This window comes from Carassius gibelio, chromosome B21 (assembly GCF_023724105.1).
Source record: "Carassius gibelio isolate Cgi1373 ecotype wild population from Czech Republic chromosome B21, carGib1.2-hapl.c, whole genome shotgun sequence".
Lineage (NCBI taxonomy): Eukaryota > Metazoa > Chordata > Actinopteri > Cypriniformes > Cyprinidae > Carassius > Carassius gibelio.
Genome location: NC_068416.1, coordinates 5,396,264 through 5,418,733, shown reverse-complemented (window position 1 = coordinate 5,418,733; position 22,470 = coordinate 5,396,264). Strand labels below are relative to the sequence as shown.

The window sequence follows — 22,470 nt, the reverse complement described above, 5'->3', positions numbered from 1 at the left end:
TCGGCACACCCCCAACAGAGTCATTCCAAGCAAGCCTTAATATACATAGTCTAACAAAATCTACAAGATGGCAGGGGTACGTTTCAAAACTCTGCTTCAAACTTCAGAGAGTTTGAAGCATTCGTACTCAGTGATTCACAAGGGAATAAACCCAAGGGGAAAAGAAAGATTAGGATGCTAGTAAACATGCTGATGCATGAGTGTCCAATTGTTTTTCCTCAGGTCCATGTAGCTGTGATATGACATCTGATTTTTAACCACAAATATGTGGTTTAAAATCCAACTGGGAAAGTGTATACAATTCTTTGTATTGCATTTCAGTCTGAACTGTCAATTGACATTGAGTAGTCTGACTTCTTGTACCTGACGTTGTATTCTAAAGCTGTGTCTGAATTGACTCATTTACACTCTCATGCACCATTCAGTGAATAGTGAACTAGTGAGCGCATTTGAGACATGCATTAGCTTGAATGTGTACGTAGTACAGTAATGTTCAGCACTTCTGTGAACTGTAACATCTTAAAGGATATAATGAGTTGCAAGAATGATATGTGTATTATATTAAAGCCTCTTCTAAGGAATCGCATTGCTAATATCCTCCTGTAACGGAGATACACGGAGAACAGGAAATAACTTTATAACAGTGGCACTGTTTTTTCTATTTGGAGATGAGCATGATTTAATCGACATTCATGTCTTGTTTTATGATCTATTCTAGTAGACTCAAAAAAAAAAAAAACCTTTGATGTAATACTTGCACCAGGAGAAAATACTTTTCATTACAAAATTCCATAATTCTGTAAAAAAAAAAATGCAAACGATTGATATCTCTCACTCTCTGCAGATGTATGGAATTGAAGCTTGTGCTGTTTTTTTTTTTTTTTTGTGTTTGTTTGTTTTTTTTTCAGAAAGAAAAGACTGGCCAACTTCTCTTCTCCCATTATGACGACGGGCTGATGCATTGCTCCAAGTGCCAAAACCAAATATTCCCCACTGCCACGGAGAGCTGCATGACATGAAGGTTCATGGTGATTTGGACACTCGCTCCAGATATTCATCCAGTCCAAAAGAATAATCCAGATGAATGCATGCATGATCCCAGCCAGGAAAACTGTGAAAGGGTTCAGAGCAGTGATCTGTGTATTTGCACTTCCTTGGCCTAATAGTGACATCATCTAACCTCGCGGACAAACACAAACGCGCTCACTCAGAAACAGCATAATTGTTTTGTCCTAAAGACATCTTGACAGTAGTAATGTATGCGTGCACTGTTGCTTAAGACATTAATAATTATTGTGAAATGGGATCTCAAAGACTATAAGCGAGTACGTGATCCAATTGAATATTCACATCTCAAAACTTGTATTCTCTGCCTACAGTGAAGAAAAAATAAAAATCAATATGTGCAACACATAGAAAATATTGCTACAGTACTTAATGAAGAATGCAAATAATAATAATAATAATAATAATAAAAAAAAAACAGGTGCTGCTGTATCCAAATACACCAGTTCTCGGTTTTTGTTATGAATATCACCTCACTTGACCAGACCTCAAAACACAAAACTTCATGTTGTGCTTCAAAACCATCACTAGGGGATGCTCTTGTATCTAAGGGAAAAAGAAAAAAAAAAAAATCCTACCAGATAACCAAAAGGGTGGAAAGAGTATGAACATCCAAAATGGAGAATTTCCTGTTGGTGTTCACTTGTTTTGTGATGCTATAAATCCCAGAAATAAATAAATCAGTCTGCATTCAGAAGAAAACATGTTGTGATAGAAGCCACGCCGCCTGACCATCACTTGTGTTCATATGTGAATACTGAGTATGAAAGGTAGCACATGCTCTGAAAAGTTTTGTTATACACCATCTCTCATGAACACTACAGTATGATTACTGCAACATTTAAAATCACACATGTACCACTGATACGAAGTGCACACCCACAGATGTGTGACAACTGTTCATTCAACTAATCTGAAAAAGTGGATAAACTATAACTCATCAAATCAAACATAAATTAGCTAGCAGAGAGAGCTGAGAGAGAAGAAAGGAGTTAAAGGAGCTTGTATACTTTGTCTCCAATAGGACAGCATGATGACAGACTTACCATATTCACTTCTGAGACCATGTCTATGCTGGCTATGTCTATATTCATCCCCACTCCCACCGGAGGACCTAGAAACCAAACCAAATCAAACCAGTGATGTTACAGCTCGTTTTGTTTTGTACACTGAAATGAATGGACATGTCATGCATGAACCATTATTAACTCAACATCAGCCTGATAAAATCCAGGTAAACCAAACTAAACCAAAAATATATAAGCAAACTATGATCATACAGAATGATACAATTAATAGTTTATGGATCCGTCATGATGAGCATCACTGTATACTATTTAGTGCAAATCAGAAAAAAAGCATCACATGGAGCTATCATTGGACAGAACCGTGCAGATGTCCAAATTGTGTTAATTCATTCGTCAACTTTGCGAAGCATTTCTAATCAAACATCGCCTATACGGCTGATTAAGCGATTATTTTAAGACAAGTGAAAGCAAGTGTCCCGATTGCCTCCAAAGCGGAGATAATTGGGATATATTAGCGCGAAACTCTCCACAATAGCGCGCTTGTGGTTTTACTATATGAAAGTTAAGAGGTGATGTTAAAAGGCTGACATGATGGACCTCATTAAAAACGTGCGTTACCTCCGAAATCTGGCCTCAAGCGAATGTCATATCCTTTCAATAGTCTATCAACAGTTTCTTTTACAAGAGCCATATTGTTTGGATCATTGACACTGCAAAGAGGGAAAATGCACCGTTAGATTCAGATGCATGCTTAGAGATCATGTTAGTTGTGTGTGTGGAGTACACACAGCCATATGAAGTGAGGAGAGCTTGGGTTCAGACTTACCTTTGCGCGCACACCACGGCTAAGATCACGGAAAACGTCCAGAAGCGCACGAAGCACTTTTGTCTTATTCTAAAGATGGCCATACTTTTTTATGTTTTCTGGTTTCCGTGAAGACAGAGAAGATCCAACTTAAGAGAGCGATGTGCAGTAATTCCACTGTGGTGCGCATGCGTACATACTCCAGCGCAGCATCCAGGAGCGCTGTGGTGCTGACGGTGCTGGAGGAGCACTTCTAGACCAGAGACAAGGAGATGTTAAAGGGAAAACTACGAAAACACCAACGGCAACAGTGAAACAACGGCAGCCTCTGTGCATCATGGAAAAAGCAGCCCTTTCTTGACAAGCGGGCTTTTAATAGCCACTTCATGTGTGGTTTCCGTGTTTTTCTATCATCTTCGTCTCGATATTTGACAAAAGTAAATTGTCTTACACAAAGTGGAGGGGTAGGCTCGTCTAAACCGTAAAAGCATTAAAAACGGACTTTATAGTTGACTTTTTTTTTTTGTCCATAACATGGGAAGGTGTTTAAATGATGAAAGGATGCTTCAAGGGATCGATATTGGAATCTAAACCTCTAGATTACAGCATCAAACACTACAAGGGGAATCCGAGGCAAACCCCTGCATTAAAGAGAATATTTGAACGAAGGAATAAAAGGCTATATGTACTGATTTGTATAGGCATAAGAGCTGGTGAAACGTATGTGCCATCGTCAAAAAAGAAAGAAAGAAAGAAAGAAAGAAATCAAGTTCCCAATTGCAAAATAAAAGGATAATAGTGGGGCATGTTTTCTCTCCCCTTTTTAACAAAATAGTTTCATTTATTTTGCTATGCATTTTTATTATTATCTACAATTTAATTTAGGATTGTATCACTGTTTAATAGGAAGGGAGATGAGTAAATACATACATTAAATTGCATTTTCATGAGGATGACAAATTACCAGAAAAGCCAAATGATATTAAAAGGGTTGGCTTCAGAACAAAAGCCATTAATGGTGTCCACGTTTACACTTGTTTTTCTCTTAAACTTTTAAATATTTAATCCTATAAAGCCAACTGTATCAAAACATTGAACACAATCTTCTTCATGCTTTTTGCTCTCTGGTTTAAAAAAGGCATTTGAGTATATATATATATATATATATATATATATATATATATATATATATATATATATATATATATATATATATATATATATATATATATAAAAATATATATTTTTGGTTTAAAATATTTTATATCAGAATTTAACAGGAGAACATAAGAATAGCTTTAATATTGCTAGAGTATTTCAAGATGAACACTTTCTGGACTGAAGCAGCTAAATCATATTAAAATGTGAGTATCATATGTAGTCATATGTGACATATGAGGACAAAAAATGTCAGAAGGTATATTTTCGGCAATAAACAACGATACATACCCAGTAAACCCAGTTGAACAGAGATGACATCAATGAATTCAATGATGAACTGCCTTTAACTATCATTTTGCATTATTGACACACTGTTTTCCTAATGAATGTTGTTCAGTTGCTTTGACGCAATGTATTTTGTTTAAAGTACTATATAAATAAAGGTGACTTTGACTAAACAAAATTATTGGATCCCCTTCTAGGGAACGCTATGCTGCACCCCTAGGGGGCACATTGGGGAATACAACCTGCATGACCTTTGTCTGAAGAAGGTGTAAAACAATGCCAATCTATTGGTCCACCTGGCTAATGATGTCATAGACGGGGTGCCCAGAAGAATAAAATGGCACCTGCTGAATACATCATCCTCTTTGCTGTCTTCAGGAGCTGTCTGTTTGAAGTGCATGTGATAGACCAGGGCAGGTGAGCACTGTGGATAGTGTATGCCTCTGTGCCCAAGGTTTCTGACACTTGAGGACACACACAATCTATGTGTCGTGTCTTGGTTGGGAGCTTGCGTCCTCATTGCTCGAGGGCTCTGAGCGTGCTTATTGTGAGAAGCTCCATTCTTGTTTATCCTTTCTCTTGAGTGATGATTGACAAATGTTAGGATCTCGCGGTTTGGGTTCCGATGTTGCCGAGACACAGTGAAGACTCGCATCTTGGGATTTGCGTGTTTAAGATGCTCTTTTGGGTTGTCGATTCCATGAACAGTGCTTGATTCAAGCTGTACTTTAGGGAACGTGTGCCTCCGTGTTTGGATTCTAACAGACGATGGAATATTCTGCTTTCGCATTTGTCTCGGCGAAGAGCACACACATTCAGAGTAATGCACTCACTGTGATGAGTCACAATGTCTAGGCTCCACTTGCGTTTGTACCTATTCCTAAGGGATGTGGGACAACGTGTTTATGTTTCGCGGGTTTTAGATGCTGCAGATTCTGTTGGGTTATTATGTTGATGAAGTGTGAGCACTAGAATGGTTTCAACCTGATCCTGTAAGATCCAGGTTGGAGATATATTCAGCTTGGTTTTGCCTCGCTAATATGCATGTTATTGTGTGTGGAGAGCCTTGCTTTGCATGAATATATTGTAATGCTCTGTGGAGAAATGCTTGTGAGCTTTTTTCCCCCGGATGTTTCAGCACCTAGAGTGGTTCTGGGGAATGTTCCTCCCTGTTTTAAACCAGAAGGGTTTAGGAGTGGGCTGCCTCCCCAGGTTTCAGGGTAGTTTGAATTGGGTGGCCCCTCTGAATACCGCTTAGGGGGTTTGAGCCAAGTACACTAACACCCCCCCCCCCCCCTTTCAGGGTTTTAATTGAGCAGTCCCTGTTCAGAGCATAGCTGTCTGTGGATGGTTAGGCTCCAGATCAAGCTTACTTTGTTCTGGAATATGGCGGTCTGAGGGCAGCTATGTTCTTGCCTGGCTTTGGTTCCCCTTGGCACAAGCTCTCTTGAGTAAGTGCTAAAGGTAACTGCTATCCGGAGGATAGTTGTGTCCAGCCCTCTGGTGTTCTTGGCCATGGCTTACATCAGGTTTTGATCTCGGACTGATGATGTTTATGGCAGGATGGGCTTATTTGAATACAGCTATCTAAGACTAGCTGTGTCTTACTGGCAGTTGCATTGAGCCCTTTCCTGGAGTGATCTCCTTTCCTAGAGCTATATGATTGCTCAGATTGCTCCCCTGCCTAGGGCTTTAAGTAGCAGTCTCTTGAGCCCTTGCTTAGACAGTGCTATCTCCCATTCTGGGTTTGTAAGTAGATAGCCCACTCAATGTGGTCTGGGTAGTCTCAGTCGGTCCCTCTTATGGTAGCCCCTTCCTAGGTACCTAGCTATCTGAGGGTAGCTATGTGCTAGCTCTGCGATTGCTCCTCTGCTTAGGGTTTTAAGCAGCAGTCTCCTTGAGTCCTCGCCTAGACAGTGCTATCGCCCCTGTTGTAAGTAGATAACTTGGCTCTTAACTTGGGTGGGATGTTCATCTTGATCTAATTGGGTTTCCTATTTCTGCCAAGTTGTGTGAATGGCCTGTTGCGCAGTGGCATGGCCCCTTTCTGAGGAAAGGCTTGATGTACATTTGCCGCTTCCTTGGTGCTCTCCCGGCAGGTGGACAGGCATGCACCATGGTTCCCGAAAGGGAATGAGATGCTACGTCCCATCGCCATGTCTTTGGCCTGCAAGTGGATGGCGTATTTAGCAGGTGCCCTTTTATACATCCAGGTACCCCGTCTATGAATTAATGGGCCAGGTGGACCAAATGATTACCGCTGTTTCACACATGCTTCAGACACAGGTCATCCAGGCTTCATTCCCAAACGTGCCCCTTAGTGGGCGCAGCATCTCGTTCCCTCACGGGGAACCATGGTTACATGGGTTACCCGAGATGTTTTTATTTTATGCCAAAAACATTAGGATAAGTAAAGATCATGTTCCATTAATATATTTTTGTACATTTTTCTCAGGTAAATATATCAAAAAGTATTTTTTTTTTAAATAAGTTATATGTCTAACTTTAAAGTATATTTTTATCAATATTTAGATTTTTCCAACATCCTCAGATTCCAGATTTTCAAATAGTTGAATCTCGGCCAAATATGGTCCCATCCTAACAAACCATACATCAATAAAATGAATAAATAAATAAAATAGACCATTATCACAAGTGTTGTGGTCTAGGGTCACATATATTACACAAAAGGCTTTTAAGGAGAGTTTATCTGTACAGCTTTCAGTCATCACTGCATTGTATTGCATTGAATTTCAATATAAACTACATATATTGATAATAAAATAATGAAAAACAATACTATGCTATTGTAAAATAGCTATATTTTAAAACAATGAAACATGTACAGTATGTGTGTGTCTGTTTGTGTGTGTGTGTACTGCATGAATAAATATATGTAAAATATATTTTTACACATGCAGTACCATATTTTATCTATATACTATAAATTATATATAGAGTGCAGGTCTCTATCGGTCTTTCTGTTATTATTGATATCAGAAAAGAAGGAAGCAAATTCATTGCATTTGATGTCGGAGAGCATTTCAGTGGGAATCTGACTCTGTAAGTGTCTCAACAGTAGCAAAAATAGTGCGAGTGTTTAGTTACTGTTTATAAGGTTTGAAAATAATTTTTGTTTAGCTGTGGCTAGTTTCACATTGAAAGCATGAGAGCTGTCTTTATAGAAGTTACAGTGAATTTCAAGTTTCTTCTTCCGTCACAACTGCTCAGCTTTTCTGCATTGTCTTTTCATACTATGAACTGCTTTTGATTTTCTCCAAGGTGCTTTTTGTCTGCAAGTCTTCTTTCTGACTTTCACAGGAGCAGTATCATCAATGACATTCTTAAATTTCGAGTTAAAGGAATCCAGGGGAAGATCAACTGAGTCTGCAAAATATATAGCCTTCATAAATAGCACTAGTGTTCACGTTAATGCATTTCTTTCTGACAGAGAACTCATGACCACTCCCCAACCCGTGAGGGAGGCATATGTCATTAGCATTACATTGTTCAACAAGTCTAAGTCAATTAAGCATAGCCACGCAACCTTGATCATGCAAAGCGGGTTCCCCCTCGGGTAAAACACCTTGGTCCTGAGCCACCACTGCAAGGGTCTCACGTACAGCAGGCCAAAAGCTTTCATGTTGGACGCAGCTGCCATCAGACCCAACAGTATCTAGAACTGTTTGACAGTGAGTGACTGGCCTTCTCTCACTCCCCTCATGGCTGTGGGAAGCGCTTCAATTTGAGCAGGAGACAACTGTTCCTGCATCGTTTTCGAATAGTGGAGTAGTGGAGAAAGCACACTATTCTTGAAATTTAGGCGTAAACCCAAATCTTTCATATGGTCGAGGACTGTCACACTGACTGGTCTCTGTTTCCCTGGGTGTACACTAGTGGGCTCACTTCCCCTTAGGCACCTCACTGTAGGCAGTACAATTCCCACTAGCCTTGTCCCTTCATCACAGTAATTGCACACCTGCTAATTGCACCAGGTGCCTTCACTTATGTTGTCATCAGCCTCCCTATATTTACCAGTCCTTTCCTGTTTATGTATGGAGTCCTTACCTTCCGTTTCATGTCGTACCCAGTCTTCTCGTCTAACGAGTTCCTCACTTTCTGAGTTCCTGTTCCTGTTCCCTTCCTGTTCCTTTCTTTGTTTGTTTGGACTGTTTTCTGGTTTTGACCCTGGCTTGTTTTGGATTACATTTTGGATTACCCTAATAAAAACATACCTGCACTTGGATCTCCCTCTCCCTGTGTTTCACTGGGTCCCGAACGTCACAAAGGGACTCCAACATTAAGATCCAGCAGTATGTCTTTTGATGTTTCCTCCCGTCACCGAGCGGGAGAGAAAGAAGTGTTTTGAGGGAACTGCCAGCCCAGCGCCCACTACCCATGATGGCCGCAAGTCCAGCGCCATTGCACAAGATGGTCGCCAGCCCAGCACCACGAGGCAAGATGGACACCCAGCCCAGCACCACAACATAAGGTGGTCGCCAGCCCAGCGCCACAATGCAAGATTGTTGCCAGTCCAGCGTCACGACGCAAGATGGCCGCCAGCTCAGTGCCAGAGCACAAGATGGCCACAAGCCCAGTGTCACGGCCCAAGATGGCAGCCAGTCCAGAGTCATGGCACAATATGGCTGCTTGCCCCAGCACCTCTGCACAGGATGACAGCCACAGCTGACCCTGCAGAGTCGAGTAAGGTTCCCGTTGACCCTCCAGAGTCAGGGCTTGTCACCGTTGACATTCCAGAGTCAGGACCAGTCACTGGTGACACTCCGGAGTCAAGTCAAGTCACCGGTGAAATTAATGGACAAGGGCAAGTTGCCGGTGAAATTCACGGGGAAAGTTCAATCACCAGTTTTCTTCATGGGCAAGGTCAAGTCACCGACTATCTTCATGGGCAAAGGCAAGTCACCATTGATCTTCATGAACAAATGCAAGTCACCAATGATCTTCATGAACAAATGCAAGTCACCAATGATCTTCATGAACAAATGCAAGTCACCCATGATCTTAATGAGCAGAGTCAGGCCACCAATGATCTTCATGAGCAGAGTCAAGTCAGCATTGATCTTCTGGGATCCAGTCTAAACACCATGGGATTACCAGAGCCTCTCCACGCCTCTGCTGAATTACCAGAGCCTCTCCACATCTCTGCTGAACTACTAGAGCCTCTCTTCTTCTTGGCTGAACTACAAGAGTCTCTCCTCACCTCTGTGGAACTTCCTGAGCCTAGTCACGTCTCAGCTGAACTCTGTGAGCGCTCGACTGATCCTGTCGTGGCCACTTTCAGACTTGCCTAACCAGACTTGCTCTCCTGTTAATTCGATCCCACTGTGGTGGTCTTCAGCGCCGCCCTGGGGGGCTTCTGTCTCGACCACACGGATGTGGTGGTTTTCTGTGCCGACCTGGGGGGTTTCTGTCTCGACCACACGGATGTGGTGGTTTTCTGCACCGCCCTGGGGGGCTTCTGTCTTGACCACACGGATGTGGTGTCTTGTGCTCCTTGTTTTTGCTCCTCTTGTCTCTGTTTCACCATTTTACCTGGTCGTCTTGTCTCTGTTTCAACCAATAGTTAATGTAATTCAGTATTCAGATGCCCTGGAGTCACAACAGAGAATTTCCCCCCAAAAGTAAACTTCAGGAACTTCCTGTGTTGAGGAAGGATGGATATGTGGAAGTATGCGTCCTAGAGATCGATTGTGACAAACCAGTTCTCGGACCTGATTTGAGACAAGTTCTGTTTAATAGTAAGCATCTTGAACCAATATTGTTTGATTGCATGGTTCAGTAGATGCAGCAGTATATGGGGCATGATGCTCTGTTTCTGGTTCAGGCGATATGAGGAGCTGGAAGGCTGGAAATGCTCCAGCTCAGCAGTCCTAAAAACCTGGGAATGGCAAGCATGCAGCCGGAAGAATTTGTCCTTGTCTTGTAATATGGACAGACTCAACCACCAGTGCTGACATAGAACAGCCAATGGCTCTGGTTGTTTCTTTAGTGGCTTGAAGTGACAAATCTGTGGCACAACGCAGTTCAGCAACTATATTGGATTCCTCTTCCTCTCTTCCACCCAGGTCTTTAAGCAGGTTGGCCTGGTACGCCTGCAACACCACCATAGTGTGAAGACATGCACTGGCCTCCCATTATATAAGATTTCCCAACCAGGTTAGATGTCAGTTTTACCTAACCCTTCAGGGAAGATTCTGAAGTGTCCTGTGTCTCAGCTGGCCAATCGATCGAAACAAGGCACTGCGGTGGTCCGCAGTGTCAATACTCATCATATCAACCCCCTGAGGGAAGATAGATGAAGTGCTTGGCTCTCTCTGGTCGGGCTTCCAATCACTGAGAAGGAGACGTGGATCTAGAGGTTGAGGACCAAGATAAAGATGAGCCTGTTTTGGATCCCTCCGCTAAATAAACTTGATATTCCCACGATAATAACAACTGTTGCGCCTCAGCTGGGGTGGACAGGCAGGATCATGAACCTGGGCACTTTAATCGAAGACGGCCAGGCGGGAGCACAGAGCGGATAGAACTGTGATTTGAGACATGATCTGTGTCGTATCCACGTATCTCCCTGCCAAGACTATGAAAGAAGCTCTCAGTCTTGGCAGGGAGCTCCCTCGAGGGCTGTTTGTGCATGCTTCACTCCCAAACAGACCACAAACAAATCATGTGTATCCCCACCCGAGAGATTACATGGATAGGTAGGAACAGACAACTTGAAGTGCCGTCCGCTAACCACAGAACTTGATTTTGATTTGCACTTAGGCATAGTGCAACTCACTTTCTATACAAATATATTTTTTTTCGTTCAGCAGACCTATAAAGGGGACAAAACACAAAAATTAACTATCACATTAAAGGGTTGAGCAATGTAGCCAATCATAGACTCAGTTGTTGATTTCTGGAATGCAATGGCCAATCAGAGTTGATAAATTTAGAATCTTCTTATGCAGTGCTGAAATTGCGTGCTCATGAATCCTCTCATTTTAACACACGAAGTGTGGCATACTGCCATGCCAAACCAACAATGCAAGGCGATTAGCACATCCTCAAGTTATCCAGAGGTCAGATAGATACGAAAGCGATTTCAAAAATAAATTACTATGTCTGTTTTGAAGCAATTTATAGCAACATTTTTGAAAAAAATATTAAAGCACCTTAAATTGTCAACCTGTTAACTTGACACACTTCCCAAATCTTTTTTCAATAGTGTGCTAAAGTGTTTAGAAACAGATCTCTTAAACATGTTCCTAACTCCCTGGAAACTGCAATTGTTAAGCCCCTCCTGAAAAAGAGCAATTAATATCACATCTTCCTTTTACTACTTAAACTCAAATTGATACCTGGACAAGTATTTTTATTTATTGTTTTTTTTTTTTTTTTTTTTTTTGGTTTCCGACCTCATCACAGCACAGAGACAGTGCTCATAAAGATAATAAATTATATTCACTTAAAATTCTGATTCTGGATAAATATCAGTGCTGGTACTACTAGATCTCAATAAGGTGTTTGACACTGTTGATCATGACACACCAGAGACTGGAAAACTGGGCCAGGCTTTTTGGCATGGTCCTCAAATGGTTCAAGTCCAAATTCGTCATATTTTCCAATCAAAATGCTTGCTATGGATGTGAAAATGCAGAAAATCAAACCTAATCAAAGATTTTTATTATTATTATTATTATTTTTTTAAATGATGGAATTAAGTTTCGGAGGCAGTGTGTGAACATGATTAACATAACATGAGGTCGTATTTATTTTTTAAAGTATGAACATTTCAAACTAAAATTTCAGATTCAGTGTGCAGTGACCTAAAGTCTAAGTGGATGTCCATGATACAGTATGTGGAGTCCCACAAGGCTCAATACTTGCGCCACTGTTGTTCAGTCTGTTGACACTGTTGCTCCCACTAAGTCGAATAATGAGAAAGAACCAAATTGCCTATCACAGCTATGAAGATGATACACAGATTTACCTAGACTTATTGCCAAATTACTACAGCCCCATTGACTCAGTCTTTCAATACACTGATGAATTTAACATTTGGATGTGCCAAAACTTTCTTCAGTAAAACAAGGAGATAACTGAAGTCATTGCATTTGGAAACAAAGATGAAATTCTCGATGTGAATGCAAACTTTGACTCCAGGGGTCAAACAACAAAAAATCAAGTCAGTAATCTGATTCTGGAGTCAGATTGTAGTTTCAGTAGTCACATCAAAGCAGTAACTAAATCATAATACTGTCATCTCAAAAAGACTGAAAGAATTAGATGCCTTTATCACCAGTTGGATGGATTATTGTAATGGTTTCCTCACTGACCTTCCCAAGAATAACATTACATTTACATTTATGCATTTAGCAGATGCTTTTATCCCAAGCAACTTACAGTGCAATCAAGCTATGCATTTTTTTTTACCAGTATGACAGCTGCAGCTGATCCAGAATGCTACTGCCAGAAATCTGACTAGAACCAGAAAATCTGAGCATATAACACCAGTCCTACGATCCTTATCCTGGCATCAAGTTATATTTAGGATTGATTTTAAAGCACTATCCTTTGGAGACCCCCACCACCACTGCATATTTTTGTCTTGTCTAAAATACCCACACTTGTGGTCTTTGCACTTGATCACTTGACTACTTATATGACGTATTAACTGTATTTCACCCCAGGTGTTAAGGTGAGGATGAAGACCACAAGTGTGTGTACAACTTTTCATTACCTGATGGGAAACACTTTAATTTCTGGTGCTTCTAATTAAGTGATAAAAAAAAAAAAAACTGTTGCAAATGATGTACAAAATAAATATAGGCTACTCATTCACCTTTGCACCAACAAAATGTGTAGCACTTTGTTGTACTACCAAATTATATGTAATATTTAATTATTATTAATATTTAACTTACGTTGGAAAGGTTTCCGTGACCTCTCATGATCTTGGAAAAAAGTCTCACGATTTATTTCCACAACATGATGCATGATGGGATACTCTAAACCTTTGAATACAGCTCTGGAGTAGTCTTCAAGATGGTGTGGATTTAGTATGCGTTAAAGGTCCCGTTCTTCGTGATCCCATGTTTTAAACTTTAGTTAGTGTGTAATGTTGTTGTTAGAGTATAAATAACATCTGCAAAATTCTAAAGCGCAAAGTTCAATGCCAAGCGAGATATTTTATTTAACAGAATTTGCCTACAATGAACGACCTGTCTAAACTACATCCCTCTACATCCTGCAGTAATGATGTCACTAAAACCGTTTTTTGACTAGCCTCCGCCCACATGAATAAACATTTTTTTTTTTCGTCTGCTGCCATTATGAGCTCGAAAAGGAAAATCCCTCTTTAAATCATTCAAACAGATCCACCTTTCATCTCACAAGCTCATTCTCCTCCGTGCTGAACTGCGGGAACCAGATGACTGCCTTTTTTTCCCTTTTTTTCAGAAGAGAGACGAAAGAAGTCGGAGCTTTTTTCATTAAAAAAATAAAAATAAAAAATCACAATGCTTGCCAATTGCCTCCTCAAAGACATTGCGAGTGTGCTCTTCACCCAAACAAGTGTCATCGGGTGTCAAATAGCGCCGACACAGATGCACACATTATCTAAACGCTTGCTAGTAGTCGCCATGATATACAGAGAAATATCGCTCTTACCAGTTATTTAGATGCACGCTTCAAACAGAACAGTCAGTGAAGACGAAGAAGAGAATGACATCTTCTCCCAGTGCCTGTTTATAGTCGCGCCAATTGTGACGTCAGAGGCTGTAGCCGGCCAACCAGTTGGTGTTTTGTCAATGTATGCTTCAGACACTGGTCACGGCGAGATGTTTCCCATAGCGGCCCCTAGAGGACGCTGTTTGAAGTTCCCTTGAAAGGGAACTATATTTTATATAACCTGCATCCATCTAATCAAAATAATAACAATGATGATAATAAGTGAATATGTGCTTTGAAAAAAAAAAAAAAATACAACAATTATGAGGTGAAGTGTGCACTTGAGAGATGACAATGATCATTTTTAGATATTTGTATATGTACTGTGCAATATATGTTCATTTTTCATGGAAGGTAGTTTGATAGCATATCAATATTTCAAAGTGTAATTTTTGTACAATATTAAAGTACAGCTCTCTTTCAGGTGGTATTTAAAAGAGTTTGTTGACCTCACCTTGAGCTTTATAAAATCCTGTCAGTCACACACTGCATTTATATAGTTAAATTCCAACTTCTGCCTGCTGGCTATGTGTTCTCCCTGTGCTTTGATGCTCTCCAATTCTGGATGAGAATTGCATGTCTCCATGCAAATACCATTGATGTCTTCAACTTTGACAATGGAGCTAACTATCAGCCAGCTTCAATGCCATATTACCTTCTTCCAAATCAGAAAATAGGACACCTGGTATATTTTTCAAAGCCATGTTGACTTTACTTGTGTTTGATCAAAATCAAAACACCAAATTAGTTAGCTGATCACTTTGTATAAAATATTCTCCCCAGTGGAGCTGGATGAGTCAGAGGAAGTCAGAGGGGATAGTGTGCTGCTCTCTCAAGCCACAAAACCGATCCACCCAAGCCTGGCCAACCTTTCCAATTCTGCTTCATCACCTTGGTGCGAAGGCACCATTCCCCGAGCCTCAGCCCCTGCCTCAGCAGGATGTCTACACTCACAGTGTGTCTCAAAAACAGTATGTAATACTGGAGCGCTCTGTTGAATTTTCCTTTGGAAAAGGGGAGAATTTCCCACACAGCCCTTCATGTTGAGTGAAGCAATGCTTGAGGTGTATGACAAATACACACTGGTTGAATGAAGCCCAAGGAACCAAGGGCTAATCATCTTAAGAAAGGGAAAGAAGCGGAGCGCGTAACTCCTACCATACAGGATTTCAGAAAGTGCGCAAAATCTTGCGTGCACACTTACCACTTACGTGGATTTCAGAAAGTGTGCAAAATGTTCACGTGCACACTGACCACCATGTGGTTTTTAGAAAGTACACAGGCTCAGCGTGTGTACTGAAAGGTTCCTAAGCATCGCAGAGGCACTGGATCGCACAGGAGAGGCCAGCTCCAATTTTCCAAACCTCAAACGAGGGGAGCATCACCTGAGGCAGTACATAGAGAAAGGCTTCCGTAACTACCACCTCCACCTTCCCATTGAACATCACTAAGCGGCCAGGAGACCCCTCAGGGTGACCTGGCCAGACATCCTGTCGGATGCACCAAGTAGCCAGGTGTCCCCTCGGGGTGAGCTGGCCGGACATCCATGAAATTCCCTGCAGTGCTGTGCCAGTTCTGATGATCAGCCAGGCTCCTCAGGAGGGGGTGTGGGATGGGCAACCGCAGAGCGTTTGCTTCCCACACGCGGGTCTCACTCCACTGTGGGTGTGGCGCGGCTGCCTGCCGAAAGCCTGTGATCTTGGCCACCTAATACCAGAGCACGAGGCCAGAACTGAGCACTGTAAAGTAAACTCACAGAGTTTGTTAGTAGACATAAAACCACCAGCAAAATAACACCCATAAGCAGATTAAGAAAGGGTTACATACTCTCCCACCATCCTATACCGGAGTCCCACTTATGGGGTGCCCCCTTTTGGTCTGGACCGTCAGTAAGCTGGTTACTATGAAAATAGAACCAACCAAAACATCATAGGTCCAGGATAGGAGACTGTTATGTGAGAAACTTTCCACCTAACCTCGATCAGGTGGAGAGCTGGAGGCTACAGGGGAATTAGGCAGGGGACGATAAAAACAGAAGTTAAAAACCTCCAAAGGAAGTGAATAACTACTAGGTATCGCTCCGATCCGGACGAGAACGCTGCCTCATCTGAATCTCATCCCTCAGACCCTGCTTACCTCTTCGTGACCCACGATTCCTCTTTCCCCTACCCTTAGGCAGGGGAGGAGCGCGAGCCCCGACACTAGCCTTCTGCGCCCGTCTCCGATCCACAGATCGAGATGGGCCAGGACCCCTTTGTTGTTCGGGCACGCACCTGGGCCTACGTGGAATGAAGGATTTAAAGGCAGCTGAGTGCGCCCTTGCCTCCCATAACTTTTCGATCACCATCTCGACGGAGGTACCGAAAAGTTCAGAAGGCAAGACCGGAGCATCGAGAAGAAACACCCTTTCTTCCCTCACGATGTCTGCCAGGTTCACCCACAGATGTCTCTCTGTTACCACCATGACCGCCATAGACCTACCCATGCTTGGTAGTCCGGAGAGAGAGGTCTGTGGTGCGGCACAGCTCGGCTACCTAGTCAGCTGAAAGGCCCTCGCCTGTATCCAGGTCCTTCAGCAGGTCAGCCTGGTATGCCTGAAGCACTGCCATCGTGTGCAACGAAGCCACAGCCTGACCTGCTGCTGCGTATGATTTACCATTTAAGCGGGATGTATCCTGGAGGGGCTTAGATGGCAAAGAGGGAGATTTAAGAGAGGATGTTTCCCCCACAGTCTCTTCCACGGGGGCATCCTCTCATAGCCGTTTTCATGCATGCCCTCGATATTAGCATAACTCGTATGCTGAAACCGATGGATGGGAGAGGAAAACGGCCTCTTCCATTCCTTTTTGACTTCTGCATGTAAGTCAGGCAAGAATGGAAGGCTCACCTGGGCTGGAGGGCTATGGTCAGACAGATAATGCTCATCGAGGCGACCTCGCAACGTTACCTTTCTGGTAACTTCCATTTTGAAGTTCACTGTCGTTTGCCTCCGGAGAGTGTGAAAGGAAAAGTCCCTCTCTACACTCCCTCGATCCACCTGAGATCCCCGTGTGCTCATTCTCCTCCGTGCCTCGGCATCAGCGGGTCCTGAGCCGTGGGATCCAGATGGCTGTCCCTCTTTCCTCGAAAAGAGAGACAAATGAGAGCGGAGCTTTTTCACAGAAAAATGCTCACAATGCACGCAAATTGCCCCCTCAAGGACATCGCGTGCGTGCTCTTCGCCCAAACAAAAGACGCAAAGACTGTGTGAGTCATCAGGTGTCAGATAACGCTGACATGGATGCACACACTGTTTAAACGCCTTGCTATTGGATGCCATGATAACAATGATATATCTCTCTTACCGTTTTGGTAGTTTCTCAGATTCATGCTTCAATCAAAACAGTCAATGAAGACGAAGAAGATAAGTGACGGGTCCTGGGGCGCATATGTATAGTCACGCCAGTAGTGACATCAGAGGCTGTCACCTGCCAACATGTTGGCGTTTTTCAAAGTATGCTTCAGACACGGGTCACGACGATGTGTTCCCCATAGTGTCCACTAAGAGGACGCAGTTCGAAGTTCCCTTGACAGGGAACATATGTTGTTGTTGTTGTTTTTTTTTGCTGTTGTTGTTGTTGTTGTTTTTATATTCTACACAAATACTATGTCCGAATGAGGAAAAACATGGCTCTCCAAAAACTACATAATTTTATTGTATGTGATTTTATGCAGTTTTCTTTCTAATATGATATCAAAGTACTAGATCAAATTGATTTTTTTTTTAAGAAGAAAATAAAAATGATTATTTTCATGTATGTGTAAATAAACTGTTTAAATGCTGAGAACACTTTATCTCCAGTTAACATTTTAATACATGACTCCTGGTCTTCATTTTACACACTGCATACCGGTTTCTCTTTTGACCAGCTGTATCCCCCAGTAGTTCTAGACAAAAAAAAGACTCAAGAAAAGGTGTAATGCAATTTTAACACAAACATTTTAACATAAGATAAGCACAGAAAGCCATTATTTCACAATTCAAGTATTCTAATATCTTGAACCTCCAGGCATGCTATGGTTTACATGGATGGGCCACATACAACGGGCAAGCAGGGGTATGGACAGGCTCCCATTTGCCCTGGCATATCAATTGAGTTGTTAGCAGTGTGCCTTGCCTTGAACTGTCTCAAAGGGCGCTTACGAGGCAAGCAAGTGCTGGTCCGAATGGACAACACACCTACCATTGTGTACATCAACCGACAAGGCCCCTTCTCGTCCAGAAGACCCCCCGGAGAGGCCCGATCAGGGTCATGCTCTCCTTGTTGCAGCAAGGGCTGTAGTGAAGGCTGTCTCCCTCCACCCTCAAAGTCCGGGTCGCTGCAATTGCTGTGAACCTTGAACCCATAGAAGGGAAGTCGGTAGGTAAGCATGACCTGGTCATCAGGATCCTTTGGTTGGGCCATAAGGTTAAATCCTTCCCTGCTCCCCTCCATACAAACTTGGGACCTGTCTCTAGTGCTTAAAACAATACAGAAGGGCCCATTTGAGCCTCTGCTCAGTCTAGCTAAAGTGTCTTTCATTGAAAACTCTGCTCCTGCTTACACTGGCCTCCATCAAGAGGGTAAGGGACCTGCACGCATTTTAAGTTGACGATACATGCCTAGAGTTTGGACCAGCTGACTCCCAGGTAATCAAGAGACCATGGCCCGGCTATGTGCCCAAGATTTCCACTGCTCACTTTAGGGATCAGGTTGCTCCCAGGTTAGCAGAGGATGGCCCACTGGATTTGGATGCCATTACCTTGGCTTATCAGGCACAGAGTATGCCCTTCCCGCTCAGGTTGCAAACTCACTCTACTAGGATTGTTGCATCCTCCTGCCTGGACTCATGGAACCTCGGTGACAGATATTTGTAGAGCTGTGGACTGGGTAACCCCTAACACTTTTGCTAGATTTTAAAGCCTTCGTGTGGAGCCGGAATCCTCCTAAACTCAAATAAGTAGTGGCACTGAGAGACCCCGGTTAGTGTTGGCTTGCTAAAACTTCTCAAGAGTGTCCACACTGCTCCTCCATACCCTCAGCAGACAGACACGGTAGAATGCCTGGTGGCAGGCCCTCACTCACTGAATCCTTGTGAACCTGTATAGGGATGGGTTCCATATGTTATATCTAAGTGGATCCCATATGTGTAAAGTCCACGGTATAGCCTCAGAACCCTTGTTTCCCCAGCAGACTTCTGCCATTTCCAAGAGTGTTACAATCATCTCCAAATTCCCATATGCACCTAAACGAAGTTTCATATGCGTATTTGCGTATTCTCCCAAGACCTCTTTGGGAAGAATGGGGCTTCTGCAGCATCGCTGTTCCAAGTGGAATGGGTAAATTTTTCCAGCGTTATCCAATCTCACTGAGCGGGTAGTGGTACTACAACTGTGAGTGGTCTTTTTGTTGCAAGCCACGGCCTACACCAAAAAGGGGCAAAGGGGGCTCGCATAGGGCGTTGGAAGGGGCAGCATCCATGGTGCTTTGGTAGGGAATCCCAATTCATCTGTCACCGACATGACTTTGAGGGTGACCGACCAAAAGGGAATGTCTCTGTTAAGGATGGTAACTCTAGTTACCCAAAGGAGGGACCAAAGACGTCATGTCACCACGGCTGCTGTACCACTGCTGAGCGGCCAGGTTACTGGCTCGGATCCTCAACAAAAATATGGTATGCATTGCACCTGCTGCCTCTTTATGCTCACACTGTGATCAGCTGCAGCTGGATGCAATAATTGCATGCCAATGTGCCTTGGCTCGTTTAGTTTACACTCAAAGTAGCGAGATCCCAATTCATCGGTCACCGACCTTCAGGGAACGAGGGTTACCATAGTAACCAAGAAGTAATTCTACTATATGATGTAAGTTATGTCAATGAAAGAGCAACATACATTAAGAGGTTTATGATGATAAGATAATGATAAGAAAAATCCACATACACACACTTTGGTTTCCAGTGTTTTATGGGGAAATTCCATAGACTTAATGTTTTTTTTTTTTTATTATTATTATACAAACTTAACTCTTTTGTCCCCTCACCCCTACCCTACCCATCAAACAAAATTTACACAAAATAATAATAATAAATAAATCTTAATTCTGTATGATTTATAGCTATTTTCCTAATGGAGAATGAGTTAATTGTGACTGGACATAATAGATTTAGCCTGAACCTTTTTTGCCCCAGTATTTTGAATTGCCTCTGTGACCTCTCAAAAGAGAGTTTAACATAATTTGCTTAACTTTAATATATATATATATTGTTTCTGCTTTGGCTTAATTTGTTTTGGAAAGGATGTATCATCCTGATACTTTAATGCAAAGCAAGTAATGAACAGCCAACAAGCTCTACCAAACCCCTGAATAATCATGGTTAATAGAAATTCTGTTTTCACAAATATATGAACTCAAGTTTACCATAGTTAAGTTAACTTGGGGGATTTCACATACAAAGTTCAGTCTGCATAACATATGAATTAATAGTTGGTGTGATGTTTACACAACTGTGTTGCCATTTTCATATTTGTCCACTTCTGTGAAGGCCTGCTGCTACACAATTGTTTACAGAGTGCCATACTGACCAAACAGAAAACATTTGCTTGGGTGTAGTGTTATTTTGACCAGAAGCACAGTATCCATGTCTGTCGGCACACCTTTACCCCTGTTCATGCTCCAGTGACCCGCTCGCTTGGTTTTTGCCACCCAGTTCTCGCTATGCTTCAGTGCTCAACAGGCCTGCCTCTGCTGGAATTTCACATCCCAGCAATCTAATTCTTTAGCAGTCATATCAGAAACCTCCTCTGCCATCAGTATATCTTCTATAAGCTCCACAATTATCATGTCTGGTTTGGTATTAACTGAACCAACCTTATTTCATGTAGTGTACAACAACTGGAAAGAAATGACCCAGTGGCAACTTCTATGAAACTGGCAGAATTTAAAATCATGCTGATCCCACATCAGCATGTAATTGTCATTCCATGACAATGCACACTGAAGGGCCCATCAAATTTGAGATGATACAAATTATGTATGATGGCTTGATGCATTAAAACCTTATGACTGTGGATTAGGATAATGGCCCAGTGTTGTTTCAGTGAGAGTGATACAGACTATGCCAAGGAGATTGAAACAGCATCATTTGAATAAGCTCCTGTGGAAAGAGCCATCCTGGTACAGATGTGATCCCATTGATTCTGAGTTGAGAATGCTGTATCAGCATAGAGAGAGCCATTTTATCACCATTGCATTACATTACTATAAATACTGGACATGAAATTTTATTGCATCAGTGTTTTTGTATCAAATAATCACAAAACAAAAATAAACAATCAGGGTTCATAAAAACACCCATATTTCATTCAAAACTATTGTGCATTATTTGCCTGTGCATAAACGTTTATCTCAGCATACATAATGTTTTGCCTCATTTTTTCTTTATGAAAATCTTTTGACTGGTAAGTGACCCTGAATTCACTGTTTGAGAATGCAGTAAAGTCTTCTGTAACAATATGACAAAGATAACAAAACCTAATGACAGTGTCTTAATATTATACACTCATCCTAACTGTAAACAAGACAGCCATTTAATATAAACCAACACTCCTGAAATCTAACCTAGAAGCTGTTCATAATGTTTTGATAGTTTACATAAGATAAAAACAAAAAAAATTGAATATTTTGTATTTTAATAGATGTTGGATATATGCTCCAGTTAGCAAGCAGCATGCTTTAAAACAACGTTCAATAATTAATCTGTAAATATTTTATAATGCCTAGAACTGACATTATAATCTTATTATTATACACTGTAAACAAGGGAGCCATACAAATAATAATAATATTAATAATAATAATAATAATAATAATAATAATAATAATAATAATAATAATAATAAAAGTGAAAACTGTCACAAAAGCTGCTGAAATCTAACCAAGAAACCATTTAAATGTTTTGATATTACATAAGATAAACTCTTAAATGGACTATTTAGTATTTAAATGCTGCCTATGTTTAATTTAAAGCAACGCTGGCAAAATTAAATGGCAAATATTTTGTAACGACTAAAAAGATCAGTAGTTGCAAATTGAATTATGCCTGCAAAGATATATTGTTTAAAGAGTCATGAAATTGACTCGATTTTTGAATGAACATCAACTAATGATCAAAGTTTGAGACAGCACACCGACCATAGCGCGAACTCAAACAACAGAACGTTTGCGCCTTTTCCCAAATAAATAATTCCCTGACAACTCTATCGTTCTCTTCTAATCTCTCATAATGCTTTATTCGATCATTGTCAAAGTCCTTTGGTTCCATCTACTCCGCCTCTTTGAAAGCGCTTTAGTTTTCCATAAGAGTGAGTCAGAA

General features: G+C 41.6%; 1 protein-coding gene across 2 annotated transcripts in view; it reads right to left on the bottom strand.

Moving 5' to 3' along the window:
• The window catches only part of LOC127986284 (gamma-aminobutyric acid receptor subunit beta-2), a 94,851-nt gene extending 91,679 nt beyond the window's left edge, over positions 1 to 3,172 (bottom strand). The window contains exons 1-3 of one of the 2 annotated variants that reach the window (XM_052588552.1): positions 2,920 to 3,172; positions 2,712 to 2,803; positions 2,112 to 2,179 (exon numbers count right to left, since the gene is read on the bottom strand). In XM_052588552.1, the coding sequence (XP_052444512.1) occupies positions 2,112 to 2,179; positions 2,712 to 2,803; positions 2,920 to 3,002 (243 nt within the window). In that variant the 5' untranslated portion in view covers positions 3,003 to 3,172. The remainder of the gene's footprint in view (positions 1 to 2,111; positions 2,180 to 2,711; positions 2,804 to 2,919) is intronic. The other variant, XM_052588553.1, reaches the window with a different exon arrangement.
• Between the last annotated feature and the right edge of the window lie 19,298 nt (positions 3,173 to 22,470).